The 25858-nt window shown below is 46.1% G+C and overlaps 2 protein-coding genes across 2 annotated transcripts in view; one reads left to right on the top strand and one right to left on the bottom strand.

The window, feature by feature from the left end:
* Positions 1 to 10708, bottom strand: part of LOC8030957 (replication protein A 70 kDa DNA-binding subunit) — a 61228-nt gene extending 50520 nt beyond the window's left edge. Inside the window, exons 1-3 of the mRNA XM_029978539.4 lie at positions 10303 to 10708; positions 6457 to 6504; positions 147 to 222 (exon numbers count right to left, since the gene is read on the bottom strand). Of these exons, the coding sequence (XP_029834399.3) occupies positions 147 to 222; positions 6457 to 6504; positions 10303 to 10335 (157 nt within the window). The 5' untranslated portion in view covers positions 10336 to 10708. The remainder of the gene's footprint in view (positions 1 to 146; positions 223 to 6456; positions 6505 to 10302) is intronic.
* Positions 10709 to 10752: 44 nt separating this feature from the next.
* Positions 10753 to 25858, top strand: part of LOC120851029 (merlin) — a 41539-nt gene continuing 26433 nt past the window's right edge. The window contains exons 1-5 of the mRNA XM_040223604.3: positions 10753 to 11138; positions 11223 to 11351; positions 17086 to 17292; positions 20149 to 20300; positions 20816 to 20891. Of these exons, the coding sequence (XP_040079538.2) occupies positions 11052 to 11138; positions 11223 to 11351; positions 17086 to 17292; positions 20149 to 20300; positions 20816 to 20891 (651 nt within the window). The 5' untranslated portion in view covers positions 10753 to 11051. The remainder of the gene's footprint in view (positions 11139 to 11222; positions 11352 to 17085; positions 17293 to 20148; positions 20301 to 20815; positions 20892 to 25858) is intronic.

The raw sequence follows: 25858 nt of genomic DNA, 5'->3' as shown, positions 1-25858 counted from the left end.
AATGTCACTTTTATGTATGTGTGCTCCAAACCAGTTTAAGGTCAGTGCATGTAGCAGGGCACAAATGCTAACACATTAAAAGAATGGACAACAAGAAAAACAAGACAGCAGCGAAAAGATAAAGTTTCCTCGACTGTGTCACTCACAAGTGTGGCACTTGACTCCATCGGAGAGCAGCAGCCGATAACGGTCCGTGGTGTTGCCAGCGATGGGCTTGAAGTTCTGAGGAGAGAAAGACTCCACTCCGTTCACCGTGTATTTATTCGTTTATCTATTTCCATACCTCCAAGGCCGAAGGCATTACAGAAGGAACTGGTAACCAAAAATAAAACGATAACACCAACATATATGCAATACAACAACATAAAAGACACAAAGGTGGATTCATAGATGAAGAAAGAATAAAACAATTAAAACAGGGACAACACAACCACATCTTTCAACTAGCAACAGACGTCCCTTGCTAGTTGAAAGGCCACTCCTCTGTTGCTAGTTGAAAGATGTGGTTGTGTTGTCCCTGTTTTAATTGTTTTATTCCTTCTTCAGCTATGACTTAAACCAAACACGCTCTTCTCCCAAGCAAAGGTGGATTAGTAAGACAAAAACATGTGTTTCAATGGCAGATTTAAAATTGAGTAGATCTGTTATGGTGGTGATCGAGGTGGGCAGGTGGTTCCATTTGTTGCTTGTTTTAAGAGTAAATGAGAAAAAAAGTACACGTTAGTGCGATAGTGAGGGACACCTACTTTATGACTTTGGTCTACACGGGATGAGAAGTATGACAGTTTTAAGAGCAGCTCGCTTTTCAGTAAGTGATTGTGATGATAAATTTTACGAAAAAGGCTAGCCTAGACACTTTTCTGCATAGAGCGAGATCTAACTACTGCATAGAGCGGTAGTTAGACAAAATGAAACGTGCACTGTGATTTTGAACTGGTTTTAGGTTATTGTTAAGAAAGTTTAGGCTTGGATCCCGCACAAGCGTACTCGAGTTTGGAATGGACAAGAGTTTTGTAGAGTAAAAGCTTGAAAGAAGGAACCATAGATAATTTTTTACGTGAATACCCAAGCATCTGATTAGCGTTGTTTACAATATAGTTGATATGCATTTGCTACAAGAGGTTAGCGGCGATATGAGCACCAAGGTACTTGTAGGACATCACTTGTTCCAGCACAGACCCTACAATGTTATAGTTGGAGTAGATTTCACTATTAGCATGGCAGGAGGTTTACATCACTTCACATTTATTAGAATTAAAACACATTTTCCACGTGTTGCACAAAGCAGGCCAGACTGAAGTATGAAGGTATCGGAACTAGAGGATATAACACAAAAAATTTCACAGTCGTGAGCTAATAATTTAATGGATGAGTTGGTAAAATTAGTGAAATCATTTATGTAAATAAGAAAAAGCAGAGATCCTGAAATAGCCTTGCGGTACACCAGAGCCGATCACGCAAGGAGAAGAGTCAAAATCATTAGCGGTTACAAACTGAATTTTGTTAGATTAAAATTGTTCAATCTAATCAATAATGTTCCTATTATTGTTTAGCGTGCTTAACTTTAAAAAAGTAGTAGGTGAGAAACAAAATAAAAAAAAAGTTTAAGAAAATCTAGGAATAGGTAGTCAGCATAAAATCCATTTTCTAAAGCAGTAAAAGTTCTTTTGTAAATGATATTAGTCAAGTCTCACATGAGAATGCCTTACAGAATCCATGCTGGTACGACGTAAAAAATTAATAAAGTTCAAGGAATTTAATTATGTTGAAATAAATTTTAGATTCTTAAGTTTTTCAGGGAACACACTTAATGAAATGGGCCTGTAGTTAGGTGGTGAACATACTTCACCGGATTTAGATAAAGGAACCACCTTGCCCACCTTCCAATCACTCTATACCAAACAACTCTCTAGTGCCTGGGAAAAAAACAAGCAAAAAAAAACTATACAATTTAAAAAGTGGGACTGTTATATAATTTTATAACAGCCGTAAACTGGACGTAAAAAAATAGTCACTCTTTAAAAGCAACATTTTTGCATGCGCCGCCGCTATAACTATGTGGAGGTAAATTTATAAAATAGCCATTAAATACACCTGCTAAAGATATGTTAGTTAACTTGACGCCAACAGAAGAAATGCTTTCTATGACATCTGACCTGTCATGGACCACTCATATAACAACTGTCATCGCCGATGCTAACCGCACTCTCGGATTTCTTCGCCGTAACCTCAGACAAGCTACATACCCCGTAAAACTACTAGCTTATACTACCTTGGTCAGAACTAAACTAGAATTCGCTTCTTCCATATGGTCACCGTGGCAGGCATACCTAACTAACAACCTGGAATCCGTTCAAAGCAGGGCCCTCCGTTTTATTTATTCCGACTATTCCCCATACGCAAGCATATCAGGACTTCGCCAATCAGCTAACCTTGACACTCTTTTTCGCCGCAGGGTGTCTCGTCTTTCTCTTCCTCATCGGATATTTTATTATAACAGTCATCTCAGACAAAGTTTGTTATCACCTCCTTACCGCATTTTCCCTCGTCTCGACCATTCGTGTAAACTCCGTCCGATTTCATCGTCAACCGTCACTCACCAAATCTCTACTTTACCATTGGCCATTGACGACTGGAACTCACTGCCTGACGTAATTGTTTCCTTATCTGATACCAAGAAATTTTCTGCAGCCATTAGCTTATTTTTTCTAACCCATAACTAGATTACAGCGTGTTTCTGTAGATAAATAGTTTTGTTACTTGTTTGTTTTTTTAAGTGTTCACTCCCTTGTGTAATGCCCCCTGGGCCTTCAAGAATAATAAATGATGATGATGATGATGGTTGGAGCGCTTACCATGCCCGACAGCCACATTTAAGTTTTTTCACATGAAGTCACTGTGGCCTAGTGAAGAACTAAAAGATCCATAATAGTAATGCTTCCTGCCCTTTTTTCAAGTCCTTTGTTAGTCGATTACCATAATTTTTAAATGTCACGAGGTCATTGGGATCTCTAGTCTTGGTAAACTTTTTATAGGGAGAGTTTTTAATATTTATTCTTCAAAGTAACAACCGTTACCCAAGGTTTCCGAATCTGCTTTTTAACTTTATTTTTTAGGGAAAATCGACGGTGTAAAGGCTTTTAACTGCTCCAAAAAATAAACTGCACACCTCATTGGGGTGGGGTCTCCATTTTCGAAAACGTCATCCCAATTTGTGTTAGCTACATTCTGCGCAAACCTCTCCTAACTGTCCGGCGTAATACAGTGGACTAACACAAAAGACACTGGCACTTGTTTCTTTGCACAGCTGGTTTTAACACATGAAAATGGGAAGATGATCACTAAAATCAGAACTTATTACTCCAGACCTTACATGGCTTTCCTCCGTAATTAGTATCGATCAACAATTCTGAAGTAACATTTACCCTAGTGGTTAACTGATTACGCTCCACTACCATTCATGATTATTAAGTTCTCTAGTTCCCTTTTTGAAACTATTATTTAGCAAGTTCACGATAAAATCACCACCACATCTAATGTTCAGCTTATTTTAATTTACAAACTCAAATAGAGCACCTAAAAGATCCAAACAGGGAGCCAATCTGAATTTATGAATTATGTAGTTAAACTTTTGGAGCATATGACCTCATTGAATTTATAAATCATACCAATAGGGGACTTTAATATCAACCCGTCGCATCCGCTCTGCCGACAGTTCCTTGATACAATTGAATCATTCGGGTGCACCAATGTTATTACTGCACCAACAAGAATAACTCGGGACAGTGCAACCAGAATCGATTTATGGATCACAAGCGACCTACCAAGTGAAACAATCTGGAATCTTTTCCTCTCCAGTCAGTGACCGCTTATCAATATTTTGCATTCTTCCTTCTGAACAAATAGACGCAAAGCACTCCATAGCTGTCACAGCTTGTGGAAGAATTGATTATGCCAATATAACTAAGTTTTATAACCTCATATCAAACATTAATTAGGACGATTTATTCAGTGAAAGCAATCCAAGTATACATGCTACAACATCTATGACGAAACGTTTCCCTCGCGAAATAGTCAAAAAACACGAGAAAATAAGAAAACCACGAATCGCTCGTGATATGCATAGAAGAATAAATCGGCGAGATTAACTCCATGATGGTTTTATCGAAAAAAGAGAGGAGTCGGTACGTGAACATAAAAAGATAAGGATTAAGCTAAACGCAGACATCAAGAAAGAACGCAAGCAGTAAATTCACGTTTGTAATGTCCCGAAAAAAAGTATGGAACACTGCGGGTGCCTTATCTCTCAGCACCACTATGTACTTCCAAATGATCTGCAAATTCAGTTTTCCTCTGCCCTGTGATGGAGATCCAGAATTTTAAGTCATAACACAGCAGTTGAATCAGATGATATAAAAGCAGCACTGATTAAAGCAGTCACACACTTTATAAGCTCCCCTCTGGAACACATCTGTCACGCATCATTATTGACTGGTATATTTCCGGAGAAAGTTTGCCAGAGTTTGTGCCATACGTAAATAAAAGTGGTCCATGCAACAAAATAAATAACTATAGGCCAATTTCCATGCGATTCTCAAAACTTCTAGAACAGGTAATCAATGTTACGCTTCCTAGTTACCCTGAAACAAATGACATAACTGTAAAGCAACAATATGGCTTCCAGAAAAACAAATCCAAAGAAAAAGCCTCGTTATACACCAAATATAAAATAATAAATACTTTTGAAAATCAGTTATTTACTGTAGAAATTCTTTTTGGATTTTCAAGAGGCATTTGATTTGATTAAATGTGACATGCTTCCGAAAAAGCTTATGCACTATGGCATAAGGGGCACAACTTGGGACCTAATTCATATGTACTTATCTAAATGATCACAATATGTAAAAATCAATGAGTATGAATTGCAACTAAAGAAAATAAATTATGGTGTGCCTCAGGGGTCAATTCTAGGACCATTCCTTTTTCTGTTGTACATAAATGATATCGTAAACATTCTGCAAACTATCGATACTGTTATACTTTATGCAGACGACACCAATATGTTTAAAGGGGCCCTGCAATCATATTTAAGCGTCTACCTTTTTTGCGGTTTCCACGTCTCTTGGGGTTCGGGCAAGCCAGCGAGCACAAAGAGAGTAACTAAATATTAGCGCGTCATATTTTAGCCGGACGACGCGGAAACCTCCTCCACCAATGGGGGCGACCCACGGTACCGAAAGCGCGCGATATGCGACGTCTTTGGTCCTGTTTCTTGATTGTTCTTTTGGTCACCACTTGTGACAATATGAATAAGTATGCAGATAGACCAAGACCGAAAGAGCATTTGCTGCTCTTTAAAGCCAAACTCGCAGACGTATAATACAGAAGTTACAAAAAAAGGGGATCATGTAGGTTGAAACTTGTACATTGTTTATAATAAAATAGTCCCAAAAGCCATCTCCTGCCGCCCCTCCCCTCCAACCTCTTCACACCATTTCACAGCAAGAGTCTGCGGCGGCTCATTACAAAAAACGTGAACCCATCTGGCCCACACAAGCCACTTTGCGGCGGCCGAATTCACTAAAGTGTCCTTTAATGAAAAGTCGGGGGTGGGACTTTGTTCGCTAAAATGTTGTTCGACTAAAGGCCTGTCTAAAAAGGATACTTCAGGAATCGTGAGGCAGCACAACTCTGACATAAGTTGTGCAGCGGTAAGCTTCCGTCTATTCTTTTTGCTCGGAAGGAATTCACTCCATCAAAGTTCATTCATGGGGGGCCTTGAGCATGCTCATCATATGGGACCAGACAGCCACCCATGCGCTCTGTTGGCTCTTGGTCAATTGCTCAAAGCCTCCACTGCTCTTCAGGTCCAGAAAAAGGGAAAGGGCTGTGCTTCAAATCTTACCCAAATAGATCCAAGTAACTCCGGCGGGTCGTGTCATGTGATAACACAGATAGAGCAATGCAAGACATGAGTAGGTTTACGAACGCAAAGCTACACAACCCTTACTGTGGAGTAACATCGAGTAAATTTTAAAACATGGTAAAGCATACGAGGGCCCGGCAGAACAAATGGACAGCATTGGTAGGTGGCGTGTGACAGTACTGACGAACACTGAGGTCACCGAAAATCAAAGGAAGCGAGGAGGAAAGTTGTGATGTTTGCTCGGCGGTGTTCACTCAAAAATCGGTTTTGAACCACTTCAACTTCCACGACTTCAAACGGAGTTGTGTTGTCTCACAATTTCTCCCATTTGGACAGCCCTTAACTGAGTGCCACCCAGAAAATATTTGTGGCGAAGGAGCAGTGCTGCCGATAACTGCTCAGGCTAGTTGGTTGTTCGACAAATAGAAGTCAAGCACAGAACATGTTAGCCATTTTACAAGGTATATTAATCTTGCGCTCTGCTATGGGGTCCAGCACCATGAAATAAGTGGACGTTGTGTCTTACGTACCAGGACCTGAAGGACCGGCTTGTCCACCGTCTCGCCATTCAGAATGCGCTAGAAAAAATGCAGTTTAATGAAGCAGACTCATGCCGGCCAGGGTCACACATTCAGTAATTGACAAAACACTTTCGAACAACAAAGCGAGCTGTTCTGTTTATTTCACCGTAGCCCCACCCTGAAACTTTGGCATGAGCCATTTCTTCTCGAAAAAGAAGAGATAATACAGAGAAATCCCGGGGAAAGGTGCAAAATCAAGTCGGTCGATCAAAGAGGAAGTTAAGACATGCAACTAACTTCATCAGGAGACCCTATCATTTTGTCAAAACTCGTCTCGTGGAATTACGTTTCATCGAGAACTTTCTGTGGACAAACGTTTCATTGACACGAACAGATCATTAACACTCATTATGCAAGGTGCACACTGTAGGGACATTTCGTCGAGTGTGTATCACTGGGGCGAGTGTTAAAGAGATACGGAAACAAAAATCTGGAGCTTATTTCTTTGATTCAACATGACGTAGGTAGCAATAGAACCTCAGAAACATCACTATTTTGTTGGAAAAAACAAGAAAACTTATTTTAAACTGAATTTAACGATAACAAGAAAAACTCCTGGTTGTTGGTTATGAAACTTGAACAGAATAGTGTGACGGCATCGACCTCCGACGGCAGTGCCACTATACGGGAAGTTCGCTCACTATCGCTAGTACAGGCTACCTAGGCCAGAATGCAATACCAAAGGTTTGGTGAAGATAGCCAAAGCACAATTGGCCACCTTGGATTCACTACACCAACCAATCACTTCCACCCATTCTTTGACGTTTGGGGCCGTCAGGGGCTGATGAACTATCCTTTTTAACATGGCGTACGCTGCTTTCTAAGTTGTTTTCACCGAGTGAGGCCGACCTCTCGTTGCAGAGCTGTGCCGGTATCCGCCTTTGTTCGCGGTACTTTCTGTGCGACGATGTGAGAATTCAGGAATCGTCTCGCCGACCAACTTGGTCGCAGTTGATGTGCTAAGTGCCCCCCCCCCCCCCCCCCCCGCCGCCTAGACAAACGCATAAGCCTCGTTGGACGAGACCAACAAAAGTGGTGCCGATCGCTTCTCTTTATTCGTTTAGTGCTAGCCATTAAGGCGAGTCGCGTTACAAAATCGTGGCGGTGCGAGCATTTTTTCATGGTAGGTTTTGTGTGACGATGTGCTCTGTGCTTTCGCTCGAAAAATTGCGTCCTGTCGAGACCCAGCGCAAGCTACCCCTACGCCTTTTTTCTTTAGTGGTTGCCCTTGTGACAAGGAATGTCGCAAAATCGTCATGGTGTGCACGTTTCTTCGCAGTTGCGTGACGATGCTGCAGTCACACCACTATCGATGCCTGCCGTGCTGCTCCATCGGACTCGGCCTGTTTCTCTGTTTCGCTTTAATAAATGAAGAATGCCAGCTGGTAGGCGTCTTCAAAGCAATATTTATTTGCTTGTGAAGCTGGCACTCTCGCCGAGTCAGGTCATTGTGATTAGTTGGTGGTAAATCAGGTAAGCACCAATTGCCTTGTCCTACCAATGTCACACATAATCCTGCTGTCAGCCTAGACAACGAGGTAGAAAATCTACTGGCATCTTGCCTTGTGCAAGATGACAAAGGTACCTTAGCCACCTCGAGACGTCCCGTTCAAAGAAGCTCGACCCGAAACCGACGTTGCCGATGTCTTCATGTCGGCCAAGTCGCGGAGCAGACAATGCACCGTGTGTTATCATAGCGCCCACAATTCCGCCGGCTCTGCAATACGCCTCCAGGTGGTAGGTTACAGCCCTTGGCCACTCTAAGTGATGCAGTAACGCGGTGACGCCATCAAGTGTCATCGCTCATAACTACAGTACACTTGGGCATAGCGAGGCCAATGGCGTCGTGGGCAAGTCGAGTGGGCGAGACGCACCGCGTTTTTCAATGGCTGATATTGAAGCACTCGCCAATGTTGAACATTTAGAATGAAAGATACAGCCATCCGTTTGAAATAAAAGTATGTGATTGTCATCAGCAGAAAGAGTTGATTATGTCTAACTTCTTGCTGAATGCGAGAGGTACAGTCGGGGACAAAAGTCGCCAGGACATGCGAGCTGCGGCTGAAACGCATTGCTCTGCCATCTGCCGGCGGGTTGCCTGGTTTCGAGATCACACAAAAGCGCATGCGCGTCCTACTCTGCCTCCAAACATGCGTGCTTTCCTGCTCTTCTGTGGCACAGCGCCTAACTCGGAATCGGACGCATGGTACCGCATCAGAGATAGCGCTGGCGGCTGATGAGCGTCTGCTACACGTTCCGAAACTGGAGATACCGCCTGCGGCGTTGCGCCGCATTTCGCCGTGTCAGCGCACCTTGCTTTATAACCAGTTCAGCTTATCGCTCAGTTGAGCTGCTGTGATTTCTTGCTTTATGGGTGCCATGTCAGTAAGCGCTATCACCGAGGCGGTACCATGTGCCCGATTCCGAGTTAGGCGCCGCGCCACAGAAGAGTGGGAAAGCGCATATGTTGGCAGGCACAGAAGGACGTGCATCCGTTTTTCTGTGATCTCGAAACCAGGCGACCCGCCGGCAGATGGCAGAGCAATGCGTTTCAGTCGCAGCTCGCACATCCTGGGGACTTTTGTCCCCGACTGTACATTTTAAGTTTTGATTCAGTACCCCTTTAACCCTTCAGGCCGCCCCGTTTAAGCTGCTGTCTACGGCGGCTCGTTACAAAAATGTTAATCCACTTGAAAAAAACGCCCGTTTTCCACATGCCGCCGCCCCGCTATTCGCCGAGGTCCGATCATGTGAGGAGCCGACTCAAATGCCGTGCAGGAAAGTAGCCCCGCCGTACATTCCCTTTTGAGTGTGCCGCGCGCCTCGGAGGCGCGGTGCCGCTATTCGCCGAATTCCGTCACGTGGGGAGCAGACTCTGAATGCCGTGCAGGAAAGCTGACGCTAAAGGGATGAGCACGCAACTCTGGCTCCCGTATACAGAACCTCTAACCTGACACACCCATACAGGCCGCTTCGCGGCAACAGTCTGATGCAGCTTATTACAGAAAAAAGCAAATCTGAGCTGTCGATGAAACATTGCGTGTCTATGAAACAATCTGCCAATGAAACATGAACAGTGAGGGCGCAGGCGAGCTGGTGACAGCTGGGTGAGAAAATCTTGAAACAACCAAAAGTAGAAGAGACAAGGAAAGAAGTTAGAGAGACGACGTCTGTTTGAGACGTCGTGTGACTGACTTCTTTCCCTGTCGTTTCTACTTTTGATTGTTTCAACCAGTGGCGTAGACTTTCCATTTTCCTCGAGGGGGGGGCAATGCTGAGAAGTTCTCCGGGGGGGGGGGTCGGGGGAGGTGCGCGTTATCTTTTCGCCAGAACTGGAGATTGAAGCTAACGAAAGCACGCTGGGATTCCATCTCCCATGTATTTCGTCAATAAAGGCAACGTGGGCGTTATTTTGTTTACATGCCACTACTAAAAGCTTGTTACATGGCACGTAAAGAGCGTCTCGGTAAGGATGATGGCCCGGGCCCGAAGGGGGCGGGGGGGGGGGGGGGGGGGAGGGGGGGTCTTTGCCCCTGCAGCCCAGCCCAGCCCAGCACCCCCCCCCCCCCCCCCACCCCCTCCCTTCCCCGGGATCTCACCAGGGGGGGGGGGGGGGGGGCACGAGTTCCTGCAGCCCCCCGAAGTCTACGGCTATGGTTTCAACGTTTTTTCACACCCAGTCTCAGAAGTAACAAGAAAGAAACAAAGAAAGAAAGAAAGAAAGAGAGAGAGAGAGGGAGAAAAACATGATGAAACGTCGTTCGAGGAACTGACGCAGTTTCCCGAGTAACTTACCTCGACTGCGCCACCAGTCAAGGGAGATGCCATTGCTTCTTGGGCACAAAAATCGTCGATTAAAATCGGAACTTAATTAGTGAGCACAGATCAGTTTCCAGGTGGGTACTCCTAAATGCAGCCTGAAAAAGAACGTCACTTGCGAAAGAAGGCGGGAAAGCGAGATTGGCGCGGACTGAACCTGACCGTTTCTCAGGGGGCGCGAGCTAACGACGCTGAAATTAATGGAATCATGCGTAACCAGCACCGCCATTCGCAATAAGCCAGAAATATTTTACGCAAGTAAATATGTATGGCACGTAGCATAGTTGAAACGCCAACTGGAGAAAAATATATATCTTTAAAACACTGCGTCAGCGAATTTTGACATTCTTTGACGAGGTTTTGATCTCGCAGCGAGCCGATGCAGCAACTATGGGCGGACCATCTAGATTCCGTACAGAAGGGTTATTTATTGCTATGTTTCCCAGCGTGAAAGTTGGCTAGTTTAACGAGAAAGAAAATACGTCGGAAACTGCGCGCATGTTGGTGGAAATCTTGCGAAAGGTGTCAGTTGCCAGCGAGTGTCGGTCCCGAGCAGGCCTCCCAGTGTGACCAACGATCGCTATGCGACGAGGCGACTGGCAGGTCAGGCGCGATATTCGCAGTTTGCTGACCTAGTAATCGGAGAAATATTTACCGCGACATGATCACCGACTGCTCGTCGGTGCCATAAAAGCAGCACGCTGTCGTCGAGGTACTACTTCAAGATGCCGTTCAAGAAAAGCCGGAAGCCAGGCAAGGTGCTTCCAGTTCGCGTTTCGACGATGGACGCCGAGCTGGAATTCGATCTCGACGTGAGTTGGATGTTTAATCCAAGTCCGTCGGCCGCCTCGACGCGGCTGTCTTCCTCACGAGAAGGCTCATTTTTCCTCGTTCAGCACAAGGCGACCGGGCAGGAGCTTTTCGATTTGGTCTGCCGGACAATCGGGCTGAGGGAGAGTTGGTACTTCGGTCTCCAGTACGTGGACGCCAAGAGCTTCGTCGTCTGGCTCAAGCTCGACAAAAAGGTACCTTTGCCCAATCTGCCAGTCCTCGACATACTCGCGTCGGTGACGCTTGTTCTTCTGGATCCTTTGTTGGTGTGACAACAAGGGCCAGATCTACGTTTGTACCTAGCTGCGTAACGATTTGTTTTGTCTCCTAAAGTCTGCCACGTGACATTGGCTAATTTGGATGACTCGCCTGCGTGCATTGGTGCCCAACCTTCTCTCGATATGCAAAAGAACATCAAAAGTGGGCATTGTCTGTCGCAGGTTAAGAGTGGCAGGACAGGCTTCTCTCAGAAATTGTAGCACTGTGGTGATTTGGGCTAGTTGGTGTTGCATTTTAAAAGGGAAAGAGACACGGACAGGGAACACACGGAGCGCTGACTTTCAACTGTTTAATTGCTGAAAAAAGATGAGTGATTGCGGAACCATTTTTCATTTCTAAGTACAAAGATAGGTGTGTCAGCCCTCCCTCTATCTGTTTATTTTACTGTGAACTTGCGTTCATTAGCAGTTTTCGACGCAATGGTCAGTTGATATGATGTGACGTTTGTGTTGTAATGTCATGGGATGTGTGTGGGCACAACAGTGGGCGTCTTTTTTCAAAAATGAAACAGTTGAAAGTCGGTACTCTGTGGGTGGACATGTTCCCTGTCCGTGTCTTTTTGCACTGTTTTTAACCTTTTAAAATCTTTCCACAAAGCCCTCTCCTCTTTAGCAGAGCAGGGGCTGCATTTACCTTTTTCCCCAGAGTCTTGGGTGGAATGAAAAAATTCCAGTAGGAAGGAAAGGGGACAAGCTTCTTCGTGCTAACTGGGGTGAAAGACAAGTCACCATAGACACAAAAGTATATGGAAAGGTGTTGTGCCGTGTGCCAAGGGGGAGACGAGACAATAGAACATGTGGTGTTGAGGTGCACAGGGCTTGCCCCCGCCCTCCCAGAGGGGGCGACAGATTTGGTTGGGGCGAATAGCAAAGAGGAGATCACATTATCTGCAGGGCGTGTTGGTAACATTAACTGGCAAGAGAAAGAATAAAACAAACTCGGGACAGCCCATGTAACATTGCCTTAGGTCCTACCTAGGCTCTGCGTGGACCACGCTAGCAATGAGGCGGGATCCACAGTGGCAAAGTGTGGGCATGCCCGACATGGGCTGCCCATGTAACCCCCCATTTTTTCTGTTGCCAGAGATTAGAAGTCTGGTGGAAATTATATAATGAGATTTGAATGACGCACAACTATCACAGCTAAGGACAGGCAGGACAGGAAAATTGGTACTCCCTCCTGTGTGGCTCCGACCCAAAGTCTCCACCCCGTCTCCCAATAGGCCCGGTGCCGGGGTTACCCTGGCTGGGTTTAGCAGAGGAAAATTGGTGACTGCCTCAGGGGGATGATGGTTTTTAGTTTTTTTTTTTGCTCCCAAAGGTCATCCTGGGGATGTCCCACACCGCCTGGTTATATTACGAAATTGCAGAGGGTGAGCAAACTAGCGAAGGAAATAAATCATACTTTTGGTTCTTAATTTCTATGCTAGGTGGCGCAAGCTACCGTCTGTTATAAAGGGTACAGCCGTTAGCATCCATCTGTCTCCGGAGCTGAATCTAGGTCATTGTCAAGTGAACCTAGCAAGATCTAGAGTCCTTATTGATTTGTAAACGCCTTGTTGACGATGAGTCGTGTTCCCTAAGGCGAACGTTCAAGCGTTGTTGCATATGGCCGATGGATTGGCTATCCCAACTCAGTGGAATAGAATATAATGGCTTTTCTTGGCATTCAACATACATGTCGGAGTGCTTGATGGTGCATCCTGGTGGACGACTTTCATCCTTCGTATCGAACCAAGCGGCGAGTCTCTTCAGGCGGTGGGCAGTATTATGCACGTATGGAATGCAAGCCGGGCGTGTGTGTCTATGGCCTTTGTTGTTAGATTAAGGACGGTTGGGGGCTGTGATGAAGACGCTGAAGGGTAGTACGGAGGAGGTCTCCTGGGCTTGGAGAAGTCGATCATGCTGACGTTGGACGCTTGCTGATGAGAGGTTTGGGACAGGGTTTTGAATGAGAAGAGGCAAAGAGGGCTCGAATAGTTCCAAGCTGTATCGACTTGGAGTGGTTGCTGCAGAAGGGGAGAACCAGTTTTTTGGATCGTTGCTGGAAACTCTAGCACAAGCTTTGAGGTTGAAGATGAAGTCTTAGATCCAGATACTGTAGTCCCTCTACTGTTGGCTCTTCCCTCGTAAGCTGATGAATAGGCTTATGAACAGTAATGGAAGACTTCTTAAATGGTCCGTGAAGAGACGGAGGTCGGATGAACGGCTAGATAATAATTTATGTATCGATACACTCGGCTTTCGGGAGCGAAAACATTGTGTTGGGACTTAAATCTACGTACATGACGAAAACATTGCTGAGCACCGGGGCTAGGCAGGAGCCTATACAAATGCCTTTCTTTTGCCTTAATATCTTGCCGTTGTGCTCAGTGAGAGCGTACTGAAGGTATAAGGCAAGGAGATCTGCAAAGTTCTTTACTGAGGTGTTTTGAAATTTAGAGGGACTGTGTTCATGCATTGCGTCGGAGACGAAATTCTCAAGACTGTACAATAGTTGTTCTATATCTAACTAAAACATAGGAGTGTGGCTGAGTGGTGGGGTGTAGGGGAGGTGAGGTGGAAGATAAGTTCCGTGGGGTTGGAAATCCTGAAGGGGTGGAGGAGGGTCACCGTGGAGAGATACTTTAAGGCGAAATGTTTTTGCCAGCAACCTCTTTCAAATACACTCGTGTGTCTTGGCTGTAAAAAAAATATGTAAAAGATATTGTTTTGCGGGAGATTAGAGTGTTTTTTTGAGCGAGGGCAGATTCATCAAGGTGCAAAGTCTTTTTGCTTTTGCGTGCAAAGATCCTGATGGTCTCTCGTTTAGTTGATCCTTTCAAATGCTTTGGTGACCTTCTCTCTACAGGTTCCTTCGTCTAAGACCACAAAACCACCGGTCTTGTCTTCAGAGGCCGGCATTCCGACAAAGATTTTAATGTGAATTTACTTGAGAGCAGTTTCACTCCAACTCACCCGATGAGTTAGTGAGCCACTGGATTAGGCCTGTGTTTAGCCAGCATAAAAGTATTCCCAAGCATGAGCGGAAACGACATACGAGACACTCGTGACAAATATGAGATGTAAGAAACAACTGCAGTACTCTTATGGCCAGGAGATGGCACGTCCTTGATATTGTCAGTCGAGGCAGCTCTTGATGCTTACATCTGAACATTGTAGAGGTCCATAATGGGTCTTTACCTGTGGCTGCACGGAGCACGCAAAACCTCAGTGCCATGCTGTGGCACCATCTGAGCTTTTAAAAGGTGCCAATGGATTATCCAACTTGTTATTGTTAAGCTAAATCCTAGTGCATGCATGCAGGGGCAGATTAAGGAATTTTGGGGCCCTGGGCTAAGGCTGTTCATGATGATAATACTGAGCATGATGAGAATGGTAGTGGTGGTGGTAATGACAATGACGGCAATATGTATTACACTTTATGAAATATAAATATTGTTCATTTTATTATATATTTTAGAAGGTTTCTGTATCGGTAGATTCAATGATTAGGAAATTTGGATTTCACTGGGTGGAAATGAAGCAGATGTGGTGGATTAGAGGCTATTTTAGAAATAGCCAGTCGCTCACTAAGTGGTACAAAATGCAAAGCAATGAATGATTGGGGAAAATAGGAACAAGTGTCGCGCACATTGAGCAGCTTCATAGGGCCTCTTAAACTTTCGTGAAAAATTTGAAAATGATGACTCCGTGTTGCTATGAGCTTGTTTGACCAGCTTTATCACCTTAACTATACGGTAGGTGTCTTTTTCTACTTCCATAAATTTATCATACTGTTGAGTTAGAGAGATGGCACAGATGACCTGTTTGATGTTGAGTGGCATAATTCCTTGGGGACAAATTGCATTAGACAATAACTCGAAGGATACAAAAAAAATTCACATTACAAGAAAGAAAAAAAAAAAAAAATCAACTTCGCTGCTCTAAAGACATGTCTCGAGAGTCGCAGCTCAAAAACTGTTCTGAGAGTATAGCATACCTGCCAAGTCTTTCTTATTACCCGGGAGGCTCTCAAATTTTGACAAATTTGTCAGTAGTTGTGCAATTGACTGAAAAATCTCCCGGAAAATGCTAATTCCCCTCCCCCCCTTCAAATAATGAGTTTTTGCATTCGCAACAAACGGCTGCAGGAATGATAGCGAGGCCGAGCTGCTTCTTGCTAGCATGAGCAGTGCAATATAAATGTACTAATCAGGTTGTCTTCATGTACATTTGTTGTCAACATTTCTTAAAAAAAAAAAAAAAAAAAAAAAAAAACTCCACCCCCCTTCTTCCCCCTTCCCGGATTTGGTTTCTCCGAACTTGGCAGGTATGATATAGCGTTTTTAGTCTAGTAATTGCTCCAATTGATGGAAGCTTGTCTAACTAGTCATTTCTTAATTAATTATGAACTGTTAAGTTAATTATGATTATTCAGTTAATTATGAACAGTTAAGAAACAGAGACAGCAAAGTAATTTTGGTGGTAAAATTGTTTAGGGATCAAACTGCTTTGTCCACTCTCTTATAACAACTGAACCTTCGTGTCCCCAACTAAGTGACTTCTGCATTCAAATAATAAAAGGAAGAAATTGAGACTGAATGTGATTGTAATATAGTAGCCGCTGTCATTTGGGCAGATTCACAGAATTTGTCACGAAGATCAAGGGGATATTTTCACACCCCTCTCTCTCATGCATGCTGTCTATTTCGAAAGGATTTTCAATTAGTTTCTTCTAATTTCAATCATTTAAAACTTTGCAGCCATTGGAACGTCTTACTCAAAGCTAAGAATAAAAGCTGGTTCACAGATTTGCGTCGTGCCTCCCCATTGGCTCGTCTTGAGGGTCATCATGGCAGCGTGTATGTTGCAAGCCGTTGCAGTTACACTCGCCCAGACTCGACGCAAGTGTGTGAATCACCCTTAATAAGTCATACCTCGGAGGCTGGGAAAAAAATTGCAGCAATCATATAATTCGACTGGCAGATGAGACACAGCTCCAGAGCAGTTGCTTCCAGTCACTGCCCCTCTAAAAGTTTTTGGGGGATATCTGAAGCGTCGGCTCCTTGATACGGCTGTTAGTGGTTAGGAAATATGGCTTCAGGAGGTTCACCGATATTTCTTTTCACTCGTTTTAAACTTTCTATATTGAACTATGCTAAAAGACCGCAAATAAACAAAAAATAATGTATAGCATGTATGTTGCTCAAGTAGCCTTCGGCAACACTCGCTTGCCTTCCAACCCACCTTTGTTCATAAAACGCATCGAGGGGGCCCCAGTACAATAGAGAACTCTGTCCTTCCGTCTGGTTTCGATTAGAAGAGGCTTCAACGGGACAAGGAGGGTGGGAGGCAGTGCTTACATTTTGTTGCTCAAGCAGTCTTTTACAACGAGCTCACAAAACACCAGCTCGTCTCCAGGAGAGAACTTTATGGCATCCCTGATTCCCCTTTAAAAAAAAGGGGGGGGGGGGGGGGGGAAAGCCAGGGCCCAGGCTCCTCTGAGTTTTTCTCCTTCCTTAGGTGTGAGCTATTCTGAACTGAGAGCGACTAGCATTTTTTCAAATTTTTGGGGGCCCCTTGGCAGCATGGGGCCCTGGGCTGCATGGAGGAAGCGAGAGACCTCATGGTCCTAGTGGGTTCCTGTAAGGAAGAGGGATGTTCCCAGGTCCAGGACCAGGCAGTGCCCAAGCAGAGCCCCCTGGTGCTCCTGTTCCTGGCCAAGTTCTATCCGGAGGACGTGTCGGAGGAGCTGATCCAGGAGATCACCCAGCACCTGTTCTTCCTCCAGGTCAAGCAGGCCATCCTCAACATGAATGTCTACTGCCCACCCGAGGCCTCCGTGCTCCTAGCCTCCTACGCCGTGCAAGCAAAGGTACCTTTCCACCATTGAGATTTTAATTGGGATACTGCATTTTGGAAAGTCCCCATCAGTTTGTTGCCGCATTACGGAAATATACGTCGTTAGACTCACCAAGAAGCACCCGTGAAAAATAGGAGTGGTTCACTAACACTAGGAGTGGACAATAACAATGCGGAGTATGTATCGGCCTTGTTACGTGTTTGTGCTGGCACTTTTTTGTGTTCTGAACTTGCAACGTAAAGAGGCTAGTATATCTACTCGTATTTTTCGTTAAGTATACGCCGTAACTTGGCTACGAGGGCACGTTCCGTTGTGGAAGGGGCTCGCTTTCTAACTAAACGCACGCTTGGCTTGAGCTCTTAAGCCGTGCAATGTAGCTTTGAGCGTCATGCACCCTAGGGGTCAACTTGATTGCTAATGGAAAATTTTATTTGTCAAAGAGGGTTATTTTTTTTTTTTTATAGCGCAGCTCTTAGGGGCCCGTTCCCGGCTTGAGCGGCGTCGCCGTTGGCGTCGCCGTCGCCGTCGGCGTCGGCGTAACCGCAACCCTCGTAACCCTCGTGAGGGTTACGAGGGTTAATCTCATGAGGGTTACCCTCACGAGGATCACGAGGGCCACGAGGGTTACTTGCTCTCGTAACCCTCACGAGGGTTACGAGGGTTAGTTACCCTCAAAAGGGTTACCTTCACGAGGGTTACCCTCACGAGGGTTACTTACCCTCGTAACCCTCACGAGGGTTACGAGGGTTAGTTACCCTCAAAAGGGTAACCCTCACAAGGGTAAGTAACCCTCGTGAGGGTTACTTACCCTCGTAACCCTTACGAGGGTAACGAGGGTTAGTTACCCTCAAAATGGTTACCTTCACGAGGGTCACGAGGGTTATGAGAGTTACCCTCACGAGGGTCACGAGAGTTACCCTCACGAGGGTCACGAGAGTTGCCCTCACAAGGGTTACTAGAATTACCCCCCCGAGGTCACGTGACCCCCCGTTGACGTCATAGCCACTGATGACGTCATCAGTGACGTCACTGATGACGTCACCGGCATCCGCATCGTCATCGTCATCATCACTGGTGACGTCATCAGTGACGTCACTGGTGGCGTCACCGGCATCCGCATCGTCATCATCATCATCACTGATGGCGTCATCAGTGACGTCACTGACGACGTCATCGGCATCGTCACGTGGCCCCAGGTCACGTGACCCCCCGACGTCACGTGACGCCCCAAGGTCACGTGACTTCCATAAGGTCACGTGACTCCCACAAGGTCACGTGACCCCCAAGGTCACGTGACCCCCCCGCCCCCCGAGGTCACTTGACCCACCCCCCAGTAACCTTCCCTCCTCCTCAAGAGCTGCGCTCTAATTCGGCGTTACAGGGAGTTGTAAACGGCTTTCATTTTTAATTATACCAACTTAGGTAAAGGTAGGTCTATACAGATACCCATGCATTGTGCCACTGCGGCTGCACCGCGGTCGGCACAATGCATGCTCGGACGCTTCACCTCAAGAGAATCTGGTTTGTGTGCATGTTCATTTTTTGAAAGATACTAATTGCATTGCGTGCATGTTTGAACAGCCGGAAGTTCCTATTGAGGCCAATCTGGTGTCTCGGCTGTTGATGAGTGATTTAGCCAGTGCGGTACAACCGCTAGCCTGGGGTCCTTAATGCGCAGTAGCAATCCAAACTGCACGCCAGTCCGATACTCGTCCAGATCGGGCAGGTGTGGGGATTGAACCCGGGAGGTTGCGCAGCGAAGCGAGCTTTTGCCGTCCCACTCGGCCACCGAGTGTTCTCATCCTGACAATGAGTCATTTTGTTGCTCATTTTTGACAACAACAATCCCTGCAAAAAATAGAGTTTGATCTCTAAAAGCTTTGGAGCTAGCAAAAATGAAGTCAACTCATGGCTCACATGTGGCTGGGGAAATTATCTCCCGGATGTGGGGAAGCACAGGTTGCCGATGGTGGCTATGAGAACTGAGGTGCAAGGGTATGGCTCGGTCCTCGGACAGATGGATGGAGGATTGGCAGGAAAGTGACTCGAGCACTTGCCGGGCCTATCCACGGCCGTCGGCAACAGGGACCTGCGGTCAGTTTCACGCTCAGCTTAAAAAGCCAAGGGGAAAGAAAAACATGCAGGAAGCAAAACCCTGTTGCAACGAGCGATTGGCAAGTCATGCCTGGTGCAATATGCGGCCGTGCAGAGGTCAAGTCTTCACTTCGAGAAGCGGCGCAGGTGCGAGGCGTTGGAATCAACATTTAATTTCGATAGACGCGAAGCCTCGTTGGAATGTCTGGAGGCACGAAAATAATTTTGTCAACTCCTAAGCCTCATTAATTTGGTCGCTCCGGCCTGCCACAACGTCCTCCTTTCCAGGCTTCCGAGCACCCTTCCCAGTCCTAGTCCATGCCAACTCTTGTCTTCGAACTACTCACCAGACGGTGCAGAGAGCCCAGGAGCTCTGCCAGAGTTTTGAAACGGGCTTCCGTGGCCCTTCGATCGCCCTACGGGAGCAGTGGGGACAATCCAAATAGAATGCCAGTCTCCCTGAGCTGTGACCAATGGAGTGCCTGCATTAGACCTAGTAGAGCAACAAGTTTCATGCGCGGTGCGTAACGTGCAAAAAGCACTTCCAGTGGTTCGGCATGTGCAGATACTAGCGTGCAAGATGCGTCGACGTGTAATGGCGAAAGAAATTTGTGTTCTTTGGTCAAGGTTGGCCCAGTGCCTCTACACGCTTTCGTGCGTGGCTCGTGGCAGGGCAGGTTGAGGTTACTATCCCTGCATCGGTTAGAGCGGGCTTACAGGTACATAGACTGGCTTTCTGGGACAAGGGAGATTCTCGTAAATTTGCATTTGCAGTACGGAGACTATGACGAGGCATCATACACTCCGGGAATGCTGGCCAACGACGACCTGCTGCCCCAACGGGTCATCGACCAGTACCAGATGACGCTGGAGATGTGGGAGGAGCGGATCAAGATCTGGTACGCCGACCACAAGGGCATGACCCGGTGGGTGACTCTTCTCTGCCAGAGACCTTGCCTCGGACTCTTATCTGTACTAACAAAGAGGGTGAAATCGTTGCTTCACTTTCACCTGTTCCACAATCATTTTTCGTCCTTTTCACCTCACTTACCGGCTCTCTCAGCAAAAAGTGAGAGCGAAAAAAACTGTATGCGAGTCTTTTCGAGGCTAGACGTTGCCACGGCTGGACCTATACGGAGAGAAGGATTACTCTTTTTTTACGTAGAACCAAGGACAAAGTCAGCCACTGCAAAACTTGCGCAATAGTACTCAATCTTCCCCCAAGGCCTCTCCCTGTTTTGCAGGGTCTTTCAAATTCTGCGTCCCCGGAGGTAGCGGGCCTGCCACGGCCGACCCTGGTTTGTCGTGCACGCTTAATTACCTCTAAACAGCTTGGGAGGATTTAGCAATTCCTATGTCTAGTTGCACGTAGAACTTGCGTATCACCGTTGAAGCTTGCTTCTTCCTGTGAGTCACTGTTGCGCGCCTCTGTGTCTCGCAGGGACGAAGCTGAGATGGAGTACCTCAAGATCGCCCAAGACTTGGACATGTACGGGGTCAACTACTTTCGTATAAGCGTGAGTGTCTTCGGTACATCTTTGCTGTGGCACGCTGTTAATAAGGATATTAACGAAAACTATAGCACTCCCAGATTTTCTTCAGCCGAGCGTTCCCCGACTCCCTAAATTTTCTCGGCTGTTCCTGCCCCTAAGTAAACTGTTCTTCCAGTTTTAGCACTATTTGAGTACATGAGATTCTTTCATTGATGTTACTAAGAGGAGAACCCTATTTGTATGTTTATCGGGGGACTGCAGATAAGAAACTTGGGATCCGAGAAAATGTAATATCTGATTATGCTTTAGACAGGAGGCGACTCGTGCTGCAATTTATTCCATATGAACCTTCTCAGCCGTGGAAGACTAGCATATTTATTCGAGTGTAGGATGCTTTTTTGCAATTGTTCTTTAAAGGTAACAGTTCATCTATAAACATAACCATACAACATCGACCTAGAAGAACGAGCAAAATTTTTTAGCTCATTGAGCCAGCCTGGTTGCTCCCTCATCTTAAGTTCTACTCCTAGCACTCCGGTGCGAAGTGGCCAAGTTTGATATGTCACTTCGCTAAAAAAACGCTGAGATTAAAAAAATATTGACTTTTTTTAATATGTTTGCGAGCCTAGTGTTTCTCTGTCTCCACATCTAGTGCGTCTAGTCTGGCGTCTGATACCGCCTGCCAGTCGTGCAAGAAGATGCGCGGCAGCCTTCGGCATCGTCTGCTATTCCACTACCATCTATCGTCTGCAGCACTCGCAGACGCGACCATGAAACGGCGCTCTAGCATTCTGTCGCGTACGAGCCACAATCTAAAATGAGTGTCTGTCAATGTGCTTCGATGGACTAAAAAAGAAATGAACAAAATAAATATTGCAGCGCGCGCAGCTGGCCAAGTAGGCAGTGCGCCAGTGACCTAACGGTTATTGTGCTTGCCTCCCACCCGAAAAGCCAAGGTTCGATTCGTGGCTGCGGATGCACCTTTTTGTTGTTTGAGTAAATATCGCTTTCTGGCAAATTCGAGAACACTGTTGCTTATTCGAGGTTAGAATGTTCTACGTGCCAAACCATCCACGCGCTTGTTCCAGAAGCCCACGTGTGTACATAAGGGGCTCCGCGTGACAAGCTAGGGTCAGTCTCACCCCAGCGCTCGTTCCTGCTGTTATGCTGCCATCGACGCCTGCGACGTTAAGCTTTATTTAACTTGTTTTGGGCACAAGTTCGCTCCATTGACTGTGTCAGTTTTCTCAGTTATTCTTTGTGTCGTCACCTCGTCATTCGTGACAATATGCAGTTTTTCCAACTTCTCTGCTCCTGCTCTTTTTCTTTTTTCTTTTTCGTTTTGCATAGCACTTGCAAGCAAGGTAGGTGAGCTTCATAATGCACAATTAAAACACAACCTGAAAATATTCGCTTTGGCAGGCCAGGTGCGCCACAAAACTTCAGAGCTACTTGCCTTTCGAAGCAAAATGACAGGAACATACTGTAGTTACTCGATTGTAGGTCGACGTCCTCCACATTGCGCGTGAGCAAAACAAAAAGTACTTTGGGGTCGCTTTTTGCATCCAACACGTGAGAAGAGCAGGGCGTCTCTTTAGAAAACTGCGCATGCATGCACAAGGCACGCAAGATGCTCAATCGTTATTGGAGCTCGGAAGCTTGCGCTGGAGGCTGGACAAGCAAAGCTGCTCGCTGTCGTTCTCAGTCTGTCTGCTACTAGAGACTATGATTCGTCCACACTGTCCTTCTTATCATCATCACTGCTACCTTCTCCAAGCATGGTGTCGTCCAACGAAATCTCGCACTTCACAAAAGACCACATGACCCGCATCTTTCGCTCTTCCTCGGTGATTGCGTCGCACGTCATGGGCAGAGACCGATTGCGCGCTTCTGCGACGGACGTTGCAAGCTTGACCTCTAACTCCGCGAGGCATTCGGACCTATCCAAACTTTGAGCCGCGGGAGCCTCTTAGTTTGCCGTCACAGTTAAGAACCTGCGCTGTTGCGGACGCCAGCGGAGCATCACCCACTCCGACGGGTCGAACTTGTTTCCAGCAGCGCAGTTTTTGGTGGCTTCTGGACGAAGATTAGGTAAAACCTCCTTTTTGTGGTTGCAATCCCATGTTCCTCCATACTTCTAGCCACGTCAGCAAAACGCAGCGCCGTTACCTACTCAGCGAGAGCAGGATGAAGCCCTATGCACTTGAAATTCGCATGTTCTAGCATCATATCTGTTTATTTCTTGGAAATTTAGCCCTATCTGATGTTGTCCTTAGCAGTCCCGTTCTCGCCTCAAGCAGTAAAGAGTTTCTCTGTGAATTATGAAACACCTCTTCATTTCTTATGTCCTGCTCCACACCAGGGGAAATGACCATCCGTTGTAGTAGTTGATGTTGTTGACATTGTAGTTGTCCCAGTAGGGCATTTGTCATGGATGTTGCCAAATCCTTAAAACCCTTGGATCCTGTGTCTGCTGCATGGGAAGTGGGTGCGTTACCACTGAGCTCTGCCATAGCTGTGACTAGGTTCCCTCAATGTTCCTTTGCTTAGGGTGGTGCCATTCTTGTTCATGTCCAATGCCCACTGCTCTCCAAAAACGAAATGGCCGATAATGAAATGCTGCCACTGTCAATGCCAGGAGCTTGTACATGCATTCCCGAACAAAAAAATGTAGAGCTCTTCCACCTCACGGGAAGATGGAGGACCAGCGAAGCTGTTATCTTTACGACGTCTAGGACTATGCCTAGAAGACTACGTCTAGGGCGACCTCAAGGACGACGCCTAAAGGACGACATCTAGGACGACCTCTAGGACAACGTCTGGGACGACTTCTAGAACGATGCCTAGAGAAATTCAGCCTTTCCACTCTGACGAAAACCACAATGAAAAGGCTGGAAAGGTTGCCGCCATCTATGAGCAACGGCGGCAACCAGACAATCGGCAAGCCAGTTGTCTGGTTGCCACTGTCGCTTGTGGATGGCAGTAGCTGTCCAGAGTTTTGTGTCGACATTAGTTTGCCCACGGACACGGTACTGGGGAAACTAGCCGTTAACAGCTCTGCTGTAAAAGAAACTAAAGTGTTTGGAACAAAAGGGTGAGCATTTTGTTCTGCACCTTTTGTCCACGCACCCCACAGTGCGTGGACAATGAAGGACCTTTGTCCCCCATTTTACTTTCTTTCACTTCCACTGAACTTGAGCCACATCTTTATTGTGCCTAAGCAGACTAACGATGTGTGTATAAATTATATACTTCCATTTCAGTTAACGTTTGTTCACAATTGACTAGTAATTGCCCTTCAGCCCCCTGAACTAAAGTCGACCAGCCCATGGATGTATGCTCCTGCGGTGCTAATCTACCTGCGCTCCTTCGTTGAATTTCCAGTCCTGATTGAAGCTCTGGTCCCATTGCCAGAAGGTAGTCCAGGCACCATCACTTCTTTCCATATACCTTTGACCACTTCCTGTCTATTACAATTCCACATTGCTTCGAGCTTTGTACTAATAGCTGAATTTATTTTCTTTTTCCAAATCATATTTCCTTGGTGTTCTTCTAGATCAGTGCTTCTCAAGCCTGGATGTGTCGGGACCCGTTGGCCAGAGTGGTGGGGGGACCCCATTCCAGCGGGGAGGTTATAAAATGTCTAATTGCAGTGTGAAAAGGGCATCCTTTACTGTTATAGGTACCCAACGGGTAGTAGCTTGCGCCACCTAGCCAGGGGGTGAGGCAAGGGCTTTGCGGACCCCCATTTGAAAACCCCTGCTCTAGACTTGACTCATTGAGACATACCTCCAGATATTTGTATTTTTCTACATGGTCTATTACAATGCCCTGTATTTTCAGTGCTACCCTCCTTTCGTCGTTAAACACCATTCAGACTTGTCACTGCTACCTAAAACTCAAGTGAAAGAGGTCCCTTTTGTGTCGAGTTATGCTAATGCGAGGCATGTACGGTCAGAATCAGAAGAAGCTGGCTCGTAGCACGCTTCTGCGTTGCTCGGTTCCACTCGTTTGTTCCGCTTGATGCAGTTATATTAGGGAGTTTTAGAATAGCGCACGCTAAAGCTTTGCATACGCAAAGAATAGCATCATCGCCACTTCGCAAGCTCCGAACGCAAACCAGTTTTTGCACTTCTCCAAGGAGGATTCGTGATGAGAAGTTGGCTAAAGCCAAGGAGAGTTAAAAAAAATGGCGGCTTCCAGGATTATGTCGGTGGCTGCTTTGGCAGCGTCGTGAGTGCGACGTCGGTGGCATCCTCGCGACTTCAATTTTCAATACGGGACGACATTGTAGTACTCGGTTTGGCAACGATCACCGGCGACTTGATGCTTGCGACGCGCAAACATTTCTCGGCGATGGTACGATGTGCGAAGGTCAGTACATGAGACCCCTCTTACCAAGGTGACGCAAGCGGACATGACCGGTCAACCGCTCGCGTCGCATTCTCATGTTTAAACAAGTCTAAAATGGTACTCTGGACCAAAAAACTTGTTTTTTTTCTAAAGTTGCAGCATTTCATGTGTGAAATAAAAATTGTGACTGTATCTTAAGGGCATCGCAAGCCTGAGATGCTTGGGCATCTGCATCGCGACGGAGAAACGCTATTCTAAAACTCTTGCGTCGTGCGCGCTAATACAAGCGCTAAATTTAGCGCTAGCGTGCGCTAAATTTGCTTACGTTATTCGAAAACTCTCTAATATAATAGTTTCACTTGTTTCAGTTGTCCTGCCAACAAAAAGTTTCCAGATCGTAACTAGAAGAGGCACGCACGCCTCATCGCAATGTAGTAGAAAACTTACCTGCAGCATGGCACAGTAAACAGAAACATTGGCTGCAGCAGAACTCAATAACACATTAATTTCAAATATGTCACTAACTTCTCTTCATGCAAAGTATTTGTATTACTTTGAAAGCTAAAAGTTGCAACAAATAATTGCATGGAACCTGCAATTTTAGAGCCCACAGTACCTGTATTATGTTATCCGGGTTA

Source organism: Ixodes scapularis, unplaced genomic scaffold (genome assembly GCF_016920785.2).
Source record: "Ixodes scapularis isolate PalLabHiFi unplaced genomic scaffold, ASM1692078v2 PGA_scaffold1__304_contigs__length_218370807, whole genome shotgun sequence".
Classification (NCBI taxonomy): Eukaryota; Metazoa; Arthropoda; class Arachnida; order Ixodida; family Ixodidae; genus Ixodes; species Ixodes scapularis.
The sequence above is the reverse complement of the archived record's forward strand: the minus strand, read 5'-3'. Positions and strand labels throughout refer to the sequence as shown.